This window comes from Halichoeres trimaculatus, unplaced genomic scaffold (genome assembly GCF_033239565.1).
Source record: "Halichoeres trimaculatus isolate MK-OKI-2021-1 unplaced genomic scaffold, fHalTri1.1 fHalTri1_scaffold_15, whole genome shotgun sequence".
In the NCBI taxonomy this organism is placed as follows: Eukaryota; Metazoa; Chordata; class Actinopteri; order Labriformes; family Labridae; genus Halichoeres; species Halichoeres trimaculatus.
The window spans coordinates 1,960,782-1,981,790 of NW_027437193.1; the positions used below are offsets into that span (position 1 = coordinate 1,960,782).

The window sequence follows — 21,009 nt, forward strand, 5'->3', positions numbered from 1 at the left end:
CAAGCAACAACCTCTGGTCTAAGAATATGAGACGATGCTGAAGTGCTAAAATCTGCTGTTTCTCCAGTGTCCCCTTGAGGTTGGCTCTGGAAGAACAGGAAGTCACAAACACACCAAGCCAAAAAAAGCTGTTTTCAAAGTAGAAATTAACCCATTTACAGCCTGGTTCAAAAAACGTCTCCTGTGTGAATCATTGGTTTTACTATCAGCACCCACTGTACAGGGGGTGAATTTTTTTTTAACTCAGCCGTTCAGAGGATATGAAGATCACGAGCTCCTCCAATCAGAGGCAGAGCTCAAGTCACGTGACTGTCATGGGCCCTATGGCTGTAGGCGAAGCCCTTACCACTTCCAATATGGCCGTGATAGCCAATCTGCTTCGTTTTTCAGAAACAGACGTTTGACTACGTTCAGCTACGTCTACGTTTTATACAGTCAATGGTGCAAACAGAAATCGTGGTAGAAGGTTAAATTAATCCTGATTTTGATTTTTGCAATGATCTTCCAGCTCTACGTCAAACCCATAGGTGTCTGTGTTTTCAGACCTGAAACTAGGGATGGTACCTTTCACATTTGAAATAATATGGTACCAATAAACAGTACCTGACTATCAGAATCAGTACTCAACAGTAACAACTCTCACTACTTTTGTGTGTTTATGTGGTAACAAATGTTAATTTGTTGAATAATAAAATCTCAAAGTTTTTCAATTTAAGGTCCTTGACTTACGTCGCTTTGACTTTACGACGACAATGAATTTATAAAACAGAGAAGGTTTCAAAGTCACGCCGCTCTGTTCATAAGCTCCTACAATGCGCACTAGTTATTGACGCGGAGTGTGTATGAATACACAGCTTCGCCGTGCTACGTGGTCATCAGCATCGTCCACTTTGTCTCATGTCGCGTCACAGTGTAGAGTGTCTGTGTTTGTGTACCATAATTTTCTTGGTATCCTCACTTTTTTCGCGTCATTTTCCATGAAAATGATGTATAATATGTATTTGGAAAGTTATCTAGAGATTTAGGGGTATTTAGGTTGAAAATCTAACTTACAGATTTCAGAAGACCGCCTGTTTTTATTTCTCAATATATAACCTTATAATGCTGTGTTCATGTCCAGCATGGAAAATCTCCTACTCATCCTCTCCCTCAGTCACAGGGATGCGTTTAGGAACCTGAACACTGAGAAAATTTGATCTTACGTGAATCAATACTTGGTACTACAGACACAATCCATTCTGTATAGGGGCTGAACGATTTTGGAAAATAATTCAAATGCAATTTTTTGGGGGGTAATGTTTACCTTCTTCATTATTCACTAAACACAAGCAAAACATCATATTTTGTAGTATGACCAACACAACAAAGGAGACTGTCAACATATAAACAAGTCTCTCCTGTAGGGAGATGAGATGCATGAGTTGATACGAATGACGCATCTTTGTTACATTCACAGCAGAATATTCACTGATTGATTTAACTTAAGCCTTGTAGACGTGCAAAAAAAAAAAATCATTAATTTCCTTAAATAAAATCAGAGAAAGGAACAAAGCTAAAAAATAAATACGAATCCTCTCTTCTGTGAATCTCAAACTAAATAAAGAGCAGAACTTTAAATAAAAACAAAGTTTTGGCTCAACCTCTGAAATATATATACTTGTGGATTGCACTTTTTAAATGCACTTTAAACTTTTCTTTTTTTGTTTTGTTTTTTTAACTGCAGCCTTTGTGATTTGAAGATTGCATTGTATTACATTGCAATGTTGATTTAAATTCGACTAATTGTTCAGCTGTATTCTGAACCTATAAAGTAGCTGATTCAGTACCCACTCCTTCATGAAACCAGTCCCCCCGTCATTCAGCTGGTTTGGGAACCAAAAACTTTCCAGTGAAACCATGAAACTGGAGTTTTGCAAAATCTTCACTGGGCTGGAGGTTTCAGAAAACATCGTCTGTAGTGACGTGAAACTGTGGTTTGGTGTGGATGTGGTTTCTCAGATACTCCGCTACATGTGGAGATGACCTTGAGGCTGAGGTCCGTGCGACTTTGACTGGTGACGTCATTTTTGCAGCTACGCCCCCTCGTGCAGTCCCTTTCATGTGGAAAATTTCCACGCTGTGCACACCTGAAAATTTCTAACCTGTTGGACAGAATTACGCGGACAAGCTGGTGGAAGAACGGCATCTCCTAGTGGTCGAAGTGCAGAAATACAGAAATGAGGAATCGGTTGAAATAACCTGGAAAAATTTCAGGGACAGATATGTGACATGTTGTAAACAAAGGCAAACTTCTTCTACTCTGGTTTAGTGCTCTGGTCGACGTACGTTTGTGATACACCGCCCCCTGCAGTTTGGGAATAGACACCAACAGACGCCGCGCGGGGAGTTAACAAGCATAAAAGCCTCACACGTTCTTGTGCGTCTGATTTCTGAGTGTCACAGAAATCTTTCTGATGTTTGGAGCTCCACCCTCCAACGTGTGATGAGATGATGTCATCATTTCAGGAAGTCTCGTAGAGGTCTCGTGGAGTGTTTTAATCAGTTAGCAGACGGCGGCCTGGCGCTCGCTGACGCTCTCGGAGGAGTTTCTCTAAAAAAGCTTCTTTCCTCCAAAGTCAGCGCCGCTGATCTGAGTCGTCTGGATCACAAACTCTGAGCCAACGTGTGGACAGATTAATGTGTGAGGTTCTCCTCACGCCTCCCAGCACCTCCTCCTCCCCCCCTGCCTTGTTGCTGCATTGAATGGCTTCGCCCTCAGAGCCGCTGATGCGAGACTAATCAGGTCCCATTCCAATTCTGGGCACAGCAGAGGACACCAGACCCCCGCCCCCCTCCCAGCAGGTGATTTGCACTTGATGCATTTTAATTGATGCACAAAGGATCCAGACTGGTGTGTGTGTGTGTGTGTGTGTGTGTGTGTGTGTGTGCAGCTCCTCTAAGGTAACAGGAGTCGTCCAGATGCAGATCCACAGATAGAGAGTGGACTCTGACGGCTCCAGTCTCTTTGTTAGTCCTCAATCAATGATGGGGGGGGGGGGGGGGGTAACCCTGAGCGCTGCAGCAGCTAATGGCTTCACAACAAACCCTGCAGAGGATGTGAGCTCCAGAGGCCGGCGCCTACAACAGGCCGAGGCGAGGAGCTGCGGACGTGCATACCAACAAACCTCAGCAAGGATGATGAACGACGGCCGCAGAATTAAAACACAGCGCCGCTGAATTATGAATCAACTCTGGCAAGAAAATATTGGTTCAATCAATTCCTGCTGAATAAATAAACGTGGGAGGCGTCCTCCGCCGGCTCCTCTGTCATGAAGAATTCATCACCATCAGCCAGAGGCTGCTCTTCATCCCCAGGCTAATAACAAGAGTGAGGCCGCATAAAGACGCCGTTCAAGACGGCGTTCAGACCACAGACGCTCCCACACCACAGACACACAGAGGTTAGACCAGGGCTGACACCTTCACCTCCACAGGAGACATTTTCCCTCAGCTCACCTGGATTAAAGTCATTCAGGAGCCACAAAGTCTGCTTTTTCTTCAGGTTAAAGACAATTCAGGGTATAAAGTTTCTTTAATGTAAAAAATCTATGTAAAAAAAATATCTACATAAAAAGGTTTTCCTATTCATGAAATTGTACAAGTTATTTCTTTATCATTTTTGATAAATTTGTAAAAATTAACAAAATCGTTTAAAAAAAATTGGAATTAAAAAAAATAATTGCAAATAATTTTAAATATTTAATGTTAAAAAATGTGGAGTTTCATTTTTTTTTTTGAATTTTTTAAAACAATTGCAAGACTTTTTAATTTGGGGAATATTTTGAAATGTTGCTTGAATTTCAAATATTTTTGTAATTTAAAAAAATTGCTAAAAGTTTGAAACTTTTTAAATTTCAAAAATTTGCAAAAATTTCTAAAGAAAATTGGAATTTAAAAATATTGCAAACGTTTAAAAAAAATTAAAGTTTACAATTTTCAAAAAATTTCAAACACTTTTGTGAGTTAATAAAATGTTTCGAAATAATAGTTGAAATTTTCAGATCTTGCTAACAATTGGAAAAATATTAAAAACTCAAAAATTTGCAGAACTTAAAAAAAAAAATTCAAAATTTGCAAAGCATTTATTTTTATTTTTATTTATTTATTTATTTATTTATTTGGGTGGGGGGTATTTAAAAAATGCCTGAATTTCAAATATTTTAGTAATTTTTAAAAAATGCTAAAAGTTTGAATCTTTTTAAAATTTCAAACATGCAAAAAAAATTTAAAAGACTAAAATTTCAAAGAATTTGTAAAAAATAAAAAAAATGTACAAAAATAAAAAAAAAGTTTTGGAGGTTTTTGAAAATTTGAAAATTTGAAAGAATACTTTAGTTCAATATATTGATAATATTGCTCAACTTTGTTGTTGTTTGCTAATGTCCTTCCACATATCAGTCATGCATATTAACCCAGCACGTTGTCAGTTAAATGAATTAAAATCAGTATTTTCTTCCAGATTAGTCTTTTTGTAGATGTAGTTATCTTCCCAGGGCTGTAAAACTTGAGGTTAGCCACAGGTGCATGGAAAGTTGGTGGGCTGTTGATGTTGTAGGAGGTGAAGTAGAGCGGTGGCAGGCTTTATTGACAGATGGGATGAAGATTTAGTTCAACTAAATGTTAACACAGGATTTTATTTAGTGTCAGTGTCTTTAATCATCAATACCCTCTGGAAGAAAAAAAAATATTTATTTAAAAAATATTTTTTAAAGCTACAAGGAGCCACTACTGAGGAGTCAAAGAGCCACAGGTTGAAGACCGTTGGGTTGGATCAGTCTATCAAAGTGAACAGGTTCACAGCATCTGATTCAACCTGCAGAGTCTTAATCTCCACCTCTGGTTTTAGCAGCATCAGTGCGGAGGTTGAGCTGCTCCAAACCTGAAGAATCAGGCCTCCACAATTTCCCCCGCCTTCATAAAGCTGCCATTCACAGCTAATCTCCACAGCCATCGACACACACACACACACACACACACACACACACACGGTACCACTCTTCGTAACCCACGGCTCGCACATCAAGCCGCTGTCACAGAAATCATTTTAATTTCCTCGGCGGAGGCGGCGGAGGAGGAGGAGGAGGTCGCCAACTCTTAATAGCTCCTTTGGTTTGACGCCCAAAGCGTCATTAAGATTTAGACGTGGTGCCGACCTGACGCGGGGACTCGGTGAGACCTTGTCGCAGACGGGCGCAGAGAGTAATCTGTTACACGTCTGATGTATGGCCCGCTGTCTGGGTGTGAAAACCCGCCTGATGCACGACGAACTCATCCAGCGCCGCCTTGTTCTGCAGGAGCCTTCGCATGATGCAACGCCGCCTCTCTGACAGGAAACGCTGCTGCTTTTTAAAAAAACAACCTATTTTTATTTATTTTAGGTTTTTATGACAGAAAGTGCTGGAACAGTTTCTGTTTCCTCACCTGCAGCAGCAGCAGCGGCGTGCACAGACTTTTTAAAGGTCAGGGCGGGTTTTTTTTTGTCTAAAGCCAAATTTAGCGTGTGTTTTGGCTCACAAACTAGACTTAAAGTTTAGGCTCCAAAGACAGCACTCTCGTGTGCATTTTGTCCCCAAAACAGGCATTTTGTGTTTGTTTTGGCAAACAAGAGAGAGCATCAGAGGTTGGATTTGCAATTTTTGGCTCCAAAGGGAACCCTCTGGCCTGTTTTTGGCTTCCAAAGGAGCACTTTTGCATGTGTTTTGGCTACCACAAAGACACTTGTGCGCATTTAGGCTTCCAAGAGGCCTTTTTTAGAGCGTTTTGGCTCCATTGCAGGCACTCTAGCATGTTTTCAGGCTGGCAAAAGGTCACCATAGCCCATTTTGGCTCCCAAACGGCCAATTTAGCAAGCATGGTGACTCAAAGATTGCACTTAAACATGTATTTTGAAAACAAGATGTAGCTTTAGTGCGCATTTTGCTTCCTAGCTAGCATCTTAGCATGCATTTTGACTCCCAAGAGTGCACTTAAGCCCATTTTGGCTCCCAAAAAGGCACCAGAGCATGCATTTGGCTTCTTAGCTTGCACTTTGTCTACATTTTGGCCCAGAAGAGGACACTTTTGTCTGACTTTGGTTTCCAAGAGGGCTCTATGGTGCATTTTGGCTCCAAAGCAGGCACTTTTGTGTGTATTTTGGCTTCTGAAAGCTCACTAAAGCCCCTTTTGGCTCCCAAAAGGACACAGTTTTGTGTGTATTTTGGCTACCAAGAGAGCACCAGAGCATGCATTTGGCTCCTTAGCTTGCACTTTAGCAACATTTTGGCTCCTAAGTAGGAGCCTTTGTGGGTACTTTGGCTCCTGAAAGTTCACTTAAGCCCATTTTGGCTCCCAAAAATCCACTTTAGCATGTATCATGACTCTTAAGCTTGCACTTAAACATGCATATCGACAACAAGCAGAAGCTTCAGTGTGCATTTTTGCTGCCTAGCTAGCACTTTAACCTGCATTTTGGCTCCCAAGTGTGCACTAAAGCCCATTTTGGCTCCCAAAAGGGCACTTTAGTGTGTTTCAGCTACCAAGAGAGCACTAGAGCATGCATTTGGCTCCTTAGCTTGCACTTTAGAAACGTTTTGGCTCCCAATTGGGCAATTTTGCACACATTTTGTCCCCAAATAGGAAACTTTTGTGTGATTTTGCTTCCCAAGAGGGCTCTATAGTGCAATTTGATTCCCAAAGCGGGAACTTTTGCACATATTTTGGCTCCTGAAAGATCTCTTAAGCCCATTTTGGCCCCCTAAAGGGCACTTAAACATGCATATCAACAACAAGCAGAAGCTTAAGTGTGTGTTTTTGCTCCCTAGCTAGCACCTCAGCATGCATTTTGGCTCTCGAGTGGGCACATCAGACTGTAATAGCTTCCAGGAGAGGACTTCAGCACATTTTGGCTCCCAATGCGTTTGCCATGACTTACTTTGGCGTCAGGTAACACCAGCGTGCAGCAGTGAGTGGGCTGTAACCCAGTGTTAAGGAGTGATCAACCTCACTCCATGTGGACCCTGACCTTTGACCCTTGACCTCTAGGTGCAGGTGGAGAACACAGGAAGTGAGTTCTCCTGCAGCACAGGAGGATGAAAGAGGAGGATCAAACAGACCCGAGCTCTGACGGCGTGCAGATTTACATTTCATGCGTGAACCTGATCTCAGGCCGCGGCGCGGTCAAAGATGAGCTCGTTTGAAGTGCAAACATTAGCGTGTCAGGGAGACGGCGCTGCAGGGCGACAGAAGCAAGCTGGAGAGGGGTGAGGTGTCGCCTCAAGAACCTGCAGGCTACGACGCACCTACAGAGCTGCAGGATCAGCTTCCTGTGAGTCACTATGTCCCGTGGGGGCGACCCGGGCGGCTTCAGGTGTCCGTGAGAAGCCGGTTTATGGGTTTGAGTATTCACACCTGATGATACCTGCAGGAAACCATGGGTCCAGAGGATTTGTCCTCGTCACCACAGGAACCAGAAACAAGAACTCCAGCAGGAGCTGCCAAAACCAGGGATATCTAAACCTGCAGAGAGTTTTAATCCCACAACACTCATCCAAACGAAGCGCTAACGGTCGTAGCTTTACACAAAAAACGGCTTAATTTCTCAAAAACATTTTGAAATCTCTTGATTTATACTTTTTAATTTCACATTAATCCCCTCGTGGATACTCTGCCTGTTATATTTACACCACAAAGCGCCTGGAAACAACAATGCGTGTCACTCTGAGACAGCTGCAGTTTCACACAGAAAGCACCTTGACTCTTCTCCCCGTTTCATCCTCGGGGCTTAATTAAACTCCAGGAACCACAACAGATTTAGAAAGTCCACGTCCAGCCGGTTGACAAACACCTTTTTATCGCCTCCTGAAAGACAATTAAAAGCCTCTGTCACCCTGCGGAGCTGCAGATAATTGCTTCGCTCTGCAAACCTGACTGCTGGATAAATCCTCCCCGGCTGGAGAGGAGCGACGATGGGGGGACAAAGAGCGGACAGAGCGATCTGTTTGACCCGGACGGGCCCAGAAACATCATCTGTCATTCACACCCTGCGCCTGGCGTCTCTAAGGGAGGGGAAGTCGGTGTGTGCCTCATAAAGTGGAAAACTCCAGATTTAAGTCTCAGACGCTCCAGGCGCTATTTTGAACTTAACGGAGACGTTAACGGTTTTTCGTTAAACCCCGTTGTTGTCGTCTCGTTAAGGTTTGGTCTCGAGTTACTGAGTCTAACCACCAACTTCAACTGACTCACTTTGGATGAACCCCAAATCTGATTCTGCCTAGTCTCAGTTTTACTGTAGAATAGAAGTAACACTGAGGCTTCCCTCTTTGAAAGCATGAAGCCCAAAATCTGTGGCAGGTCCCAGTTTCACTGTAAATACAAACTCAAAGAGCAGCTTTGGTCTGACAGAAATATAAACTCAAACTGTTGTTTTTCCTGAGTCTTAGTTTTGGGGTAAATTGTAAAATATAACAAAGTTTGGCCTTATCATACAAAGAAAACAACATCTACTTGAGGTGAGTCTCAGTTTTACTGTAAATAGCAAAATCCTGACTCATCTTTCAAACATTTACACCCAAGAAACTGTCTATATGTTGAGTCTTGGTTTCGCTGTACAAAGAATGATTCAATGAGGCTTCACTCTGACAAACTAATAAGATATGAATATCACAATCAGTCTCAGTTTTACTGTAAATATACTGTTTCAGTGTTTTCACACTACTTTCAAAATTTGTTAACAGACAGATACAATAAAGCTCGACTCTGAAAAACTGACATGACCCTGAAAAAAAATCTGCTTTTAATCAGTCTCAGTTTCACTGTAAATAGTACAATACCCTAAGTCCTCACTATGACTTAATGTAAACCCAAAAGTCTGTATGTCTAGTCTTAGTTTTACTGTAATTAAAAATGACCAACTTTAACATATTAGAAACCAAATCCATGTAATGTGAGTCTCAGCTTCACTGTTTATAGTATGATGCAATGAAATTTAACTACAACTTATTTGGAGAATATCAAATCTATTCCTATGTGTCATAGTTTCAAAAAGTCACTCAGTACCTTTACACTGGCAAACTTGGAAAACGTAAACCCCAAATCTGTTTCAGGTGAGTCTCAGTTTCACTGTTTAAAGTACATTACAATAAGGCTGGATTCTGACTCACAAAGAACACATGAACTTTACAGTTTCACTGTAAACAGTTTGACTGAATGAGGCTTCACTCTGCAACCTGGAAGCTGTCTCTGATTGGTCAAAGTTTCACTGTTAATTATAAGAAACACAGAGGTTTCATTGTGGCTTTCTTTGCAGATATGTGGCTCAAACATCTGTTTGAGGTGAGTCTCAGTTTCACTGTTACCATTAAATTCCACAGAGGCTTCACTCATGCTAACCTCAGCAATGTTTACCCGAAATCTGTTTCTGACAAGTCTCAGTTTCACTGTAAGACAAAAACTACTTTTACAATGCTTGTTGAACGGAGGTGGATTCATCATTTCTGATGCGTTCAGGGAAGTCAGGAATTCTAAACGCTGATCATCTTAAGTGGTTTAACATCAACAGATGTCTGAGAGTAAATGTTTACTGTAGAGCAGAGCGCTCACAGCTGATTTTTCCTGATCTTCTGGGAAAGAATCAGAGTGAGTGACAAAAACAGATCAGCCCACAAATATTTACACAACACAAACTCGTCACAGACACGGCTCTCTCAGGAAGTGGTTGTGGTTGAGCTGCGATGTTTTATTAACAGTATGATGATGTGGGAAGCTCTCTGACCGCGGTCCTGAGAATATCTGCGTCTAAAAATACGTCTGTGGAGCGGAGAGCGGCGACGGAGGCGAAACAAAACCAGGAGAAGAGGTTCCTGACAATCCTGCTGTTTTTAGGTTTTAGGAGATTTAAAAACAACAACTTCAGAGCACGGTGTGGAGCAGCAGAGAGCCCAAAGACACACAAACACAGGCGTAAACACCCCGCGAAGTAACAGGCGTCAGATTAAATCAGCCTCAGACGCAGACTGACGTGTAATGTGAATGTTTCTGCAGTCAGGGCTCGTAACAGAGGTGTAGCGTTTCTCTGTGCCGAGCTAAAGTGTGATGAACAGTAATGGAACAACAGGCTCTGCTTCTCTCCTCCATGTTTCACCAGAGTTTAACTGATGTTCTCATCATCGTCCTCCAGCTGAGTAACCCCAGTGTAAACCCTAACCGGCGCTGACTGATCATCAATATTCATCCAGCGCCGTTGATGTCAGCGCTTCCTCTGGATCTGCAGCACGCCTGGTACTGAGTGTCTGCGGTGTGTGTCAGCATCCGTGCAGCGGCGTGCTCCATCAGGCGAGGCGGAGCGAGTGTTTGGAAAGGATCCCCCGGCGAGGAGGTGTTTTAAAAGCCTCGCAAATTATCCCGAGTGAGTCGCTCAAGCTGGCTCCTCCACGGCTGTTTCTAGAGTATAACGGGACTCAGTTACAAAATAATCAGTTTCTTTAGAGAATCTCTCTGTTCTGGGAGCTTCCTGCTCTTCCACATGCAAACACCGAGCGCCAAACTGGGGATGCTCGATATATCGGTATCGGCCAATATTCGCTCATTAGCTCCTGGCATTTTCAGAGCCTCTTCAACGATCTTTCCAGACCCAAATAATCTTGTTTTGTCGGACTCTGTAAACCCCAAAACTACCTAGGAAGAGTGGACCCTCGTCTTTTATGTCTCTTCCTGTTTTTGATCCAAAATCAGACAAACATACTTTTTTGATCGCGTTCCTCTCGGGCGCTCCATCCTTTGATCCTCTCCATGCTCATCTTTCTCTCTGAATTACCTCGACATATCATTTTCGGTTGTTTTTTATTTATTTTTACTAGTGCTGTCAGGCGATTAAAAAAATTAATCTAATTAATTACAGGATTTGTAACTAATTAATCGAATTAATCGCATTTTAATCTCATATCTGCCTAAGGTCCCAAAATAAAGAATTTGAATTCCAGGACATTAAAAGACATTAAAAACATTTAAAAATAAGGTGGGAATATATACAACACATTTTTAGGTACCCTGAGGCATAAGAAACACGTGAAAAAAGTTTTATGGTTCTATCTTTACAAAATCTACACAGTCCTGCACCTAAGGTAAGCTGATTTGATTTTTAGGACGTTTTTTGCTTCTGTTCACATTTTTACTCGATGTGGACTCAATTTTCACTGCAATATGAACTTCTATACTTCTATGAGGTCAGGAGAACCAGGGCTAAAGGCTAAAAACTGTGAGGAACTATGTACAAAACACTTTTTTCAATTCTTGGATCAAAGAAAAGTGAAGTATTTTCAGTTTAACATGCTCTGAACACACAAACTGTTGCTGATTGGTGCAGAGCAGCCCCAAGCTGAAACATGACACCAGGAAGATGGAAGGAAATTTTCAAAGAATTCTTTAGATTTAAATACAGGACAAATATCGATCATTCAGGGCTTGTTTGATGCAGTAAAGAGTTTAAAATTATCTGTTTTTTTACAGAATTGAGCAAACGGTTGATTTTCTGTAGATTTTCAAAAAGGACGTGTGAATAAACGAGATGTGGACGGCAGTCACAAATCACTCTGCTTCCCTCCCTCCAGTTGAAAGCATGTTGCTGAGTGATACATTCAGGGACCGTCGGAAATTTTAAAATCTGACGAGAACACCTCTTTTTCCAAGTAGGACACACGGTTTGTAAATGCCAGACATTTAAGAAAAAGTGCGTCTTTGAACGCCTCGCGGGTTTGGGATCCAGATTAATCTGTGTAAATTTTTACAACGCGTTAATTTGAGGTGTAATTAACTAATCTAATTAACGCGTTAAAATGACAGCCCTAATATTTACCAATATCGATATCCGTAAATACCACTTATCGGCCATAACAACAATATTAATATCAGATATCGGTATTAGTTGGGTCATTTTGGTCCTTTTCGCAGTGGATTTGTCATCTAGAACGCCTAAGAAACAAATTTAGTCAAGTGTATTTTCTAAAATGGTGAAAATTTTCGGAGTCTAAAATTTAAAATGGCTGTGGTGGAAATGATCTTTTTAAAGGCTCGACCTTCAACGGTGGACGATACATGTTTTCAGACCTTGTTTTTGTTAAGAAATACATATTTCAGGGTTACATAATGATTTGACCTTATTTTAACCTTCAAATTCAAGATGGCTGCCACTTTTGGTATTTTTTAGGGTTTTTTTGTAGAGCCTGACTGATTAATCGGCCCACCCAATTAATCGGGCCGATTATAGCCTGTCACCGATTAATCAACATCGGCCAAAGTGTAGCCGATTATAAAAATTTTTGCTCCGTGGAGATTCTGTCGCTCCTGCTCCTGTGTGTTAATTAATATAAAGCTACTGCATAGCGTCTCACTTCGTAATGCCATGCACGATTAACCCGGTCTTATAAATTCACAAGTTATTATCTTCATTGAAATAATTTTTGAAAATGTTTCAACTTCTCTTCTTCCGGGAACCGTCTCTTGCCCCAATAGTTGAAGAGTTACGGTAATGAGAACAGCTTGGGTCTCTTATTGCCTGAGATCTAAATGTCACTGCATGTAAATTCCTGTGTTGTACCGTAATACCTCAGATTTCACCGTAAAACTTGTCTTCTCTTCGTTAAAGAGCTGTTTGAATTTCCTCGCTAGCCCAAATATTTGAAGAGTTACGGTAATTTGAAGAGCTCTTGTAAAATGGGAGGCACCGGCGAGTTTTAAAGAGTTGTTGCAAAAGCCACCATGTAGCAGCATGATTATGGTATTACAACTAGATTTGTATTTAAATTACCGTAACTACTGTAAAATTAATTACCGTAACTCTTCAACTATAGGAGCAAGAGAAAAAAAATTAAAATCCTTCCTAAAAGAAGAGGAGCTTTCAGAGCATGATCTTTGAGTCTTTAAGGACATAAGCTGAGAAGTTTGGGGGACACCAGGGTTAGACGGCTGAACCAGCTGAACCTGAATCTGTTTGGACTTTCAGACACAGCTCAGCCAACCAGCTTGTTTCTGGGACAGAAGCCCCTGAGCAAACTTGGGTGGCCCTTAAAAACAAACTCCAGTCGCTGCGATGTTTTCCTCCAGCAGGTTTCCCTCTCCTTTGCTGCTCAGCTGCGTCCGTCTCAGTAATAAATCTCAGGAGCTGGCAGCGAGCCCGGAAGAGCCCCGGCAGGTACAGCGTGTCGTTATGAAGTGAAAGAAGCCGTGAAGAAAACTCTCCATCAGTGTTGTTTCACCTGTACTGTCACCTGAGGAATCATCCACGGATACACAGAGAGGCTCTCAGCTGTTACTCCTCACAGCACGCTGTCGGCTGAGGCTTCATCGCTCTGAAACTGTGACACAAAGACCTGGATCTGGATAAGACCACATGTTAAAAGAGGCTGGAACGGACTGTCAGTGAGTTTCTACCCAGGTCTGACTTACTGAGCTGTGTCTGAATATGCAGAACAAACAGATTCTGGTTTAGCTAAGACTGAGACCATCTAATCAGGTGTCCCCTAACTTCACAGTTTATGATTCTCTGCTTTGCGAATACGCTGACAGACCAATCCAAAAACAGACAAAAACAAACAAAAAATACTAAATTTAGCTGATGTGAGACTTTTTTTTGTGTTGTTTCAACCTTGGAAGAGTCAGAGATCAGACTCTGACAGCTCAACTTCTCTTCTTCCAGGAACCATTTGACTTTTTCTTTTTACTTGCCCCATTAGTTGAAGAGTTACGGTAATGAGAACAGCTTGCATCACTTATTTCCTGTCATTTAAACGTCACTGCACGTAGATTCCTGTGTTGTACTGTAATTTTAGGGACTGTAAAACTTTTCAAGGAGCTGTTTGAATTTTTTCCCTTGCCCAAATATTTGAAGAGTTATGGTAATTTGAAGAGCACTTTGATTTTTAATAAACTGATTTTATTTATGGGTTTATCTGCAGCGTTTGGTCACTGAAATATAAAATTGATCCAGTTTTAGTCGTAATCCACACTTCTGAGGTGCTTTAAATTCAACGAGCTCAGAAACAGGAAGTGAACTCAAAGTTTGTTTTACTCCTCAGCTGGTTGAGCTGCCAAACAAAGATGGTGGAAAATGGTCAACGCAACCTCCAGACTTCAGCTCATTGCCTCAGGATCCCCAGCTGACGTCAGAGACGCTCTGACCCTACTCTGCACACGCTCAGTCACAGAGCAGTCATGACGGCGAGCTGTGAATACACGGTGTTTCTCTGGGGCTGAACCTCCCTTTAAACCCCGAACGCAGCCGCCTGCTGCTTCCCGCCAAACGCCATGAGCCATTTTGCTCAGTGAAAGCTTTTTTTCCTTCAGCTTTCAGGGCAGCACCAGTTCCCTCAGTTATCAGGTGCCACACGCTGCCACATGTTGGCGACGCCAGGGATGAAGCGCTGTAAACCAGCTGTTTGGTTTGGTTAGAGACTGGTTCCTCACTCCTCTGCAGAGTGTTTGCGTTGTGCTGCAGCGTGCCGCGGCCTCAGAGAGCAGAGATCAGGACAGCAGGACCGCAGCGCGCTCCTCGGCGAGGAAAATGCTCCATTTCTTAATGCAAACAATGCGAGCGTCAGGAGGAGGCGCAGCTCAGAGCTTCATTAATAAAACATGACGGAGGTGAGCTCCTCCAGACGGCCAACGCTGATTTACATCGCCGCAGTTTTTCTCCTGCATATTTAATAAACGCTAAAGACACAGAGCGGCATCAGGAATTTATGAATCCTGGATAATTAAAGACGGATCAGTCGGCGGACGCAGGTCACTGATACGCCGCTCTCATGGTTTCATCACCGGAGCGGAGCTGCAAACAGCTGATGAGCCTCAGTGATCCCGGACTGTAAACCTCTGCTCGCTGAGAGCCCGGACGCTACACAGCAGCTGACGAGTGACTGACACATTAATTGCGGCTCAGATTTAAATGGAGGCTTTCTGCCAGCGCGCTGAAAGCTCGGCTCGCTCAGCCCCCCGCTGGGCCTCGGCTCCACCGACTGAAAAACTATTTAGCACTTTGAAATCTGCAGGAGGAAGAGAAACGATACCTCACTGTTTTCTTTAAATCAGCACAACCAGAGCTGGAACCAGCGCCTGCAGATTTTTAAAACAGACGTCGTAGAAATGACAAACTGTAAACTAGATCTGCACAAGACTTCCTGAACGATGACGTCACCCTGAAAGGATCTGGATCATGACAGGCTGGAGGTGCGGGCCTCAATCACCAAGGTCCCCAGGCCTCCAGAGAGCTGGCCAATCAGAGTGAGGGGGAAGTCTTAAAGAGCAAAACTGAAGCTGAAATAAAGGTTTTCTGAAACACACAGGGATTCTTTTTAAGCTGTAAAGCTTATAAATAAACTATGGAAGCACCAGAGGGACAAAATTAAGACTAAAAAAACACAACACATTCTTTTTGAAAAAGGACAAAAGAAAAATCAATTTACATTTATATCATTTTGTTTTACGATATCAAACCAGGATTCTTCACTTAAATCCTTCATTTCAGCTGTTAAGGAAATGGATTGGAAAAACATTTCCACTTTCCTCCAGCAGGGGGCGAAATGTTGTCCTCTGACTCATGTGATTTGCATTTTTGGGGGAAATATGGCTCCTGATAAAGTCTGTAAGTGTAGGAAAAAATATACATGTCGTGGTGTCAGGATTATTTGAAAATTTTAATCATTATTATTATTTTTTTTTTTTTTTTTTTCAAATTTATGTTCTTCATTTTATTCTTTGTTTATAAGCTGGGTTGGAAAAAGTTGAGATGTTAGCTACTCTGAATAAATCCTAAAAACTGACTAGCATGTGATGTTCATTTAAGAGAAAATATTTTTCCTGATTTAAAAAAATATATTTATCAAAAATTGGCAAAAGTCTGAACTATCAAAGACTTGCAATTTGAATCATATCAGCACCCCAAAAATTGTATAAAAAAAAATATCTAAAATTGGCAAAAGTCTGAACTATCAAAGACTAGAAATTTGAATTGAATTGGCACCCCAAAAATTGTATTTAAAAAAAAAATCTAATCGTGAGGAAAGCGTATCGTCCCAGCCCTAACAGTCAGTGTAGACATTATCATCAATCAATATTCAACATTTTTCACACAGTGTGGTGTTTAAAAAAGGAAATTAAAAATGTCAAAAATCGGAAATATCAAAGAACTGTAATTTAAAATCTAAAAATCTTTAAAGAATCGGATCCTGAGAACAGGGTATTGTCCCTTTCCGTAGCTGATACCAGGCTAAAAATGAGCAACAACTACAGATAAAGGTACCTATAAGCTTGTCAAGAGAACTAAAGAAGGATTTTCTTATAAAGATGGGTTTGTTTTGAAAATGATAACAGAATTTTGGTAATATGATCATTTTGACTATATTGACCCTTCCTGTAACAGATAATGTAATGTTTTTCCATCTGTCAAAATCTAGTTTACATTTCTCGAGGAGGACAGTAAAACTTTTGGTGAAAAGGGATGACAAATTACGTGTCACTTCCACTCCAAGATATTTAAAAGAGCTTTTGGTAATTTTTATTGGGAATATCTCAAGAGTGTCTGTGGTGTCTTGTTTCAATGGGAACAACAAACTTTTTTTTCATTTTATATCCTCAAAGCTTCTCAAATTGATCCAGCAAGTCAATCATAAAAGAGAGAGACGGTTTTGGATCATATACATAGAGCAGCAAATTTTTGGTATACCGATTAGATTTAAACTGTGATTCTTCGATATTTCCAATTTTGTGATTTTTGGTTTGCTCTTATAAAACCAGACCATTTAACCAGAAAAAGTTAAATGATGAAGAAGTCTACAGACTTTATCTGGAGTCATACTTTCCTAAAAAGATGAACATCACATGTGAGTCAGTTTTTAAGATTTATCCAGGGGATCTGACATCTCAACTTTTTTCAGCTCTACTTATAAATTAAGACAAAAATGAAGGACTTCGATTAGAAAAAAAAAAAAAAAAACAGTTAAACTTGTTAAACAATCCTGATAACACGACATGTTTATTTTTTTTCTTACCCTTACAGACTTTATCAGGAGCCATATTTCCCTCAAAAAATGCACATCGCATGAGTCAGAGGACAACATTTTGCCCCCTGCTGGAGGAAAGTGGAAATTATTTCCAACCCAGCTCATAGACGACCGAAATGAAGGATTTAAGTAAAGAATCTTGGTTTTGATATTGTAAAACAAAATTCCTGATACATAAATGAATCGATTTATTTCTCCAATCTCTGTTATCAACCATTTGTCTTTTTAAATAAAATTTGTGGAGCTTTTGTGATCTTAATTCTGTCCCTTTGGTGTCCCCGTAGCATCTTTACATGATTTATGGCTTAAAAAGAATCCCTGTGTGCTTTAGAAAAAACTTTATTTTAGCTTCAGTTTCGCTCTTTAAGTCTTCCCCCTTCTCTCTGATTGGCCAGCTCTCTGGAGGCCTGGTGACCTTGGTGATTGAGGCCCGCACTGCTAATGTCTCATGAACCAGATCCTTTTGGGATGACGTTATTATTCAGAAAGTCTCATGGAGATCTGAAACAGATCTTGTGCAAGTCTAGTTTACAGTCAGATCCAGGGATTTCCACACGCCTGGAAACGATACATCCATTTTTTCTCCTACCCCTAGAAAATATCGTCATACATTTTACGGCCGTATTTCTCAGAGCGGGCTGATCTTACACACTGGCTTCCAGTAGCAGCTCCAATCAAACTCAAAGCTCTTCTTCTGGCTCCTGTCTACCTGGGGTCCCTCATCCAGGTCTACACTCCTTCTGGTCCTCTACGCTCTGCTTGTGAAAGACGCCTGGTGCTCCAGGCCCAGCACGGCTCCAAATCTCTAGCCAGACTCTTCTCCTCTGTTGTATATTGATGCAGTTTTTGTTTGTTGATTTGGTTATTAGATTAAACTAGATCAATTCTTGCTTGTGTTGTACGCCGCTTTGGACAAAAGCATCTGATAAATGAAACTGTACAACCCAGAAAAAATCAATACTGGGCCAAGCGTCTTTCCAACAGTCAGCAGTCTTCAAACACACACTGCGCTCAGACATTTTTCAGTTTTCAACAACAGATGGAGATGTGTTAAAGAGTTCACACACAATCAGTCTGAAGTTTCTGCATCTTGCACAAAGCGATAAACGACAGTATCATCAGCGTACAGCAGCATGTGTGACCTCCTGGCTACAGCCATGTTCAGGTTTTTGCAGTGTAAAAAAAAAAAATCTGATTTTGCATAAAAAAGTGAAGTTGTATTCTAAATATAAATGATTTTTGCAGAAATGTTGATATTCAGAGTTGAAATATTGTTATTGTACCATAGGTCAAAGTATTACAATCTTTCCCCCTATTGATATTTTTTTACTCTGCAAAAATCTGAATCTTATCAAGTGTTTTTGTCTCATTCAAAGAAAAAATTGTCTAATTATACTCGGTATGAGTCACATTCAACTGGACAGTCCAGAAAATGTCTTATTTCAAATTATTTGAAGACAAAATGAGGTCTGAATTGCTGCAACAAGTTTATAAAAATCTGCCGAAGGAAAAAGAAAAAAATGTTTGAAACTAGAATAAAGATTTAATACAAGTAACTTTTTCTGTTTTCTGCTGAAAATGAAACAAAAACATTGCACCCAGGCCTTTTTCCAACAGGTAACACGTGCACGTGCTGAGGGAGGAAACGTTTCTTGATGATTTAACAGATAAATTCAGTCTTTTTCAAAGTGTTTAAAGCGAAAACTCATGTCGGCCTGTTTCTGTTCCCCGTGCTGGGTGCATGTGTTGGAGTAAGGACAAAGAGAGCGCGCTTCACAAGATGCAAAGTGAGATTATTTTACCACCACAGGAAGCAAGACACGTCCTCCAGGTCTAATAACACATGCAGATTTCAGAGCAGCTGCAGTGCTGCATTTAAGTCTCTGTAGAGACCATGAAGAGGTCTACAGGAGGTCTACAGGAGGTCTACAGGAGGTCAGAATAGTCGTGTCAAAGCCCTGATATTATCTGACACCATGCTGCAGCTCTGTGCTCCCTCAGTCAGCTGGAGGAGCAGCAGCAGTCCGGAGAGGACCGCAGACATCTGAGAGCATAAAGCGCTATAATTAGAGCGTGTGTCTGATACCTGATGAGAGGGAAAGGTCAGAAAAACTCAGTGACAGGGAGAGCACAGAGCACCTGCAGGACTAACATGGTGTAAAGGTCTGAGGTGGTCTGAGGTGGTCTGAGGTGGTCTGAGGTGGTCTGAGGTGGTCTAAGGAGCCCAGCAGAGCAGGCAGTGCCGTCCTTACCTGTGCAGTCCTTCACTTTGCCCTTACACTCCCCGCTCTGAGGGCTGTAGGACCCCCGGGCCCCCGGCAGGTAGAGCAGCAGAGACAGCAGGCAGGCAGACACCAGGTACCGGACCACCCCGCCGGCACGCCCGGGACACCTCCCAGGCCCTGACACCATGATGGAGCCGCTCAGCACCGGCAGACAAATCACGCGCTCCTCGCCTTCAGGTGCAGCGAACAACGCAGCGTAATCCTGGAGGAGCCGCGGAGGACGGAGGGAAGGAAGGAAGGAAGGAAGGAAGGGAAGGAAGGAGGAAACACACCCCGGCTGCCTCACGCTGCGTCCCGCTGCCAGCAGAGACTGAAGGAGCTCTGAGGTCTGCGGTGAAGATGGAGGAATGTGCTCAGATCCTCTCCTGCTTCCGCGTTCAGGAAGCCTCGGAGGCGGTCCGGTTCGTCCAGGGAGGCAGCGGCAGCATTCCCGCCATCCGTCCGTCCTTCTCCTTCCTCTGCAGCGAGCTGCGCGTGTTTTTCAGGTGGATGTATCCTTCACGGGTTTCCTGCACGTACCTCCTCCTTCCACTCCAGCAGACGTGTGCTCTCCGCGCTCCGGCGTGTGGCGTTTCCTCCGCGCGGCAGAGACGCGGCTCAGAGATCCTGCGGAGCGGAGGCGCGGTGCGTCAGGGAAGCAGCAGCTGCAGCCACAACAAAGAGATCCAGGGCTGAGGAGGAGAGGACAGACAGGCTGGTCACGTGAGGGGATGCAACACTCCCCTCCACCTCCACGCCCCTTATGCACGCGCACGCACGCGCATGCACACCTTCAGGAGAGATGAATCAGAGCTCAAAGCTCTGCAATACAAACCTGAACAAAGTTTCATTTCATTACATTTTCATTGTCCTCAATTCCCAAAGACAGAGGATTAAGAAAAACAAAAAGTAAAATAAAAATATATAGGCCTATATATAAATTTACAAAAAATAAAGTCATTAATTTACAAGACGTCATTATCTTATGAGAACATGGTCATGAATCACTGAGAAATAAAATCATAAATGTACGAGGTGAAAAAAGTACATTTTGGAGAAAAAAGGAATAAATTAATGAGAAAAAAGTCCCAAATGTTTGATTAAAAAACAGTTAATTAACTAGAAAAAAAGTTATGATTTACATGAAAAAAAAATGTAAATTTACAAGAATGAGGTCCAAATTTAAATGAACAAAGATTCATAAATGTACAAGAAAATATTTGTAAAATTTCAAGGATAAAGTCATGAATTCATGATGAAAAAAAAAACAAAAATTTGCAAGAAGAAAGACGTAATTTAATGAGAAATATAGGTTTTAAATAATCAAGAGAATTTTTTTTTTAATTTACAGGAATATAGACAAATAAATTCAGAAATTTACGAGAATATGTTTGTAAATTTATGAGAAAACAATTGATAAAAAAGTTAATTTAAAGAATTAAAGGCATGATTCATGGTGAAAAAAAATTCTTAATTTGCAAGAATAAAGTCCTAATTTTTCCAGACAAAAAGTCATAAATGTACAAGAAAACATTTATAAAATTATAAGAATAAAGTCATAAATTTATTATGTAAAAAAATGAAAAATTTACAAAAAGAAAGACATAATTTAATGAGAAAAATAGGTTGTAAATATATAAGAGAAATTGTTTTTTTCATTTACAGGGATATACGTAAATTCA

General features: G+C 41.4%; 1 protein-coding gene across 1 annotated transcript in view; it reads right to left on the reverse strand.

Annotated features, from left to right (window-relative positions):
• The window catches only part of tmeff1a (transmembrane protein with EGF-like and two follistatin-like domains 1a), a 77,832-nt gene extending 57,802 nt beyond the window's left edge, over positions 1 to 20,030 (reverse strand). The window contains exon 1 of the mRNA XM_074688243.1: positions 19,316 to 20,030. Within this exon, the coding sequence (XP_074544344.1) occupies positions 19,316 to 19,475 (160 nt within the window). The 5' untranslated portion in view covers positions 19,476 to 20,030. The remainder of the gene's footprint in view (positions 1 to 19,315) is intronic.
• Positions 20,031 to 21,009: the final 979 nt, after the last annotated feature.